General features: G+C 39.1%; 1 protein-coding gene and 1 long non-coding RNA gene across 6 annotated transcripts in view; one reads left to right on the forward strand and one right to left on the reverse strand.

Annotated features, from left to right (window-relative positions):
* The window catches only part of CLTCL1 (clathrin heavy chain like 1), a 59,938-nt gene that overhangs the window by 42,382 nt on the left and 16,201 nt on the right, over positions 1–1,355 (forward strand). For 2 of the 5 annotated variants that reach the window (XM_019539090.1, XM_019539091.1), the window contains one exon: positions 416–436. The exons of the other annotated variants lie outside the window; for them this stretch is intronic. In XM_019539090.1, coding sequence (XP_019394635.1) covers positions 416–436 — 21 coding nt within the window. The remainder of the gene's footprint in view (positions 1–415; positions 437–1,355) is intronic. 5 annotated transcript variants of the gene reach the window in all.
* Positions 1–1,355, reverse strand: part of LOC109312800 — a 19,909-nt gene that overhangs the window by 17,494 nt on the left and 1,060 nt on the right. The window lies entirely within an intron of this gene.

Raw genomic sequence — 1,355 nt, forward strand, 5'->3', positions numbered from 1 at the left:
TTTTTTTTTTTTTAAATAGCCCTGTAGCAGTAGAGGTTCTGTCTCTGGTGGATAGTCAGACCCAAGTGTAATTCATGCTTCTGGCTAACAAACGAGCAGTACAAGTGTAAAGCAAATGGCAAGTCCTTGCATGGAAGCACCTGAGAGCAGGCCATCTCAGTGTTGAGAGTTTTATCACATACTGGCTAGATACTTGTGCATCTTGAATCACCTGAACAAGTCTACTTACCTCACAGCAAGTATCCGTATACAAACAAGCAAGCTTTCCAATGCCTATGCACTATCATTATTGAAACACCACAAGTAACAGCTTTGTTTTGGGCTTTTTTTTCTTAATAGTTAAATAACCTAGAAACTGATTCTGAGGTTTGTTGGCACTGTCAACTTAAGTAATTCCCTCTGAATTTTCTTACAGGTTGATGGGCTGTTTAATAAGGTGACAGTCTCTGATTTTAAACTCTGTGTTCATTTGTCCCTTGACATAATCTAGGATTCTGTTACAGGAACCTAGCTGTAGTTTCTGCCAGAAAAGCAGCATAATCTAGCTTATTTTGTCTAACTCCATTTCCTGTTCACTTCTAATGCACTAGAAAAACAGTTTCTCTCACAAACAGCTTGAAAATCCAACCAGACTTTTTGCTTGTTTTCTCCTCTGGGGGTTGGGAGGCAAATGAGTGCTCTCTTTCCTTATAAAAACATTTTTGGCTAACACTTTTCAAGACTGTCTTGAAACAACAGTTCAAGGTCTGTACTGAATGTTGCAAACTTTTTGTTGGTAGCAGGGGGTATTTCTGATAAAGGCTTCTGCTATTGGAAACCTCAATGGGTGAGGTAGGACTAGGGAAATATTTGACAAACGAGTTCTGTAGATGAGTTTCCAACTACTCCACACACAGCATGGTACTCTAAAAAGTGGCTGACCTGTTTTGGGACGCCTTGCCTCAAGTGTATATTGTTTCAGTTTTTAAGCAGGTCAGTATTTCTGCTGTATGTGGTGGCTTTTTTACAAACTATTGGTATTAAATGTGAGACTAAAGCTTCTTTACTTTAAACCCAAGTACAGTAGATGGTCCAAATGGAATAAAATGTTTTTTAAAAGCACTCAAACTGCTGGTTGGATTTGCAAGTGACCACTACCCACTAAATACTGGATAACTTCCCAGAAGAACATGCATGGTGAGACTGGTTACAGTGGAACTAATTCTAGTCTGTGGAATTAACTATGGAGAATGTGGAATAGAATGGGCTTTTCTCTAACTGATGTGCTGTTTTATGCCCTCATGTTATATTTTCTCACTGGGAAATATGGACTGGTTCTCTTGGCAGGAAACACCCAATTGCTTCTATTATTGGGG

Source organism: Crocodylus porosus, unplaced genomic scaffold, assembly GCF_001723895.1.
Source record: "Crocodylus porosus isolate Cpor-Errol unplaced genomic scaffold, CroPor_comp1, whole genome shotgun sequence".
NCBI classification, from domain to species: domain Eukaryota; kingdom Metazoa; phylum Chordata; order Crocodylia; family Crocodylidae; genus Crocodylus; species Crocodylus porosus.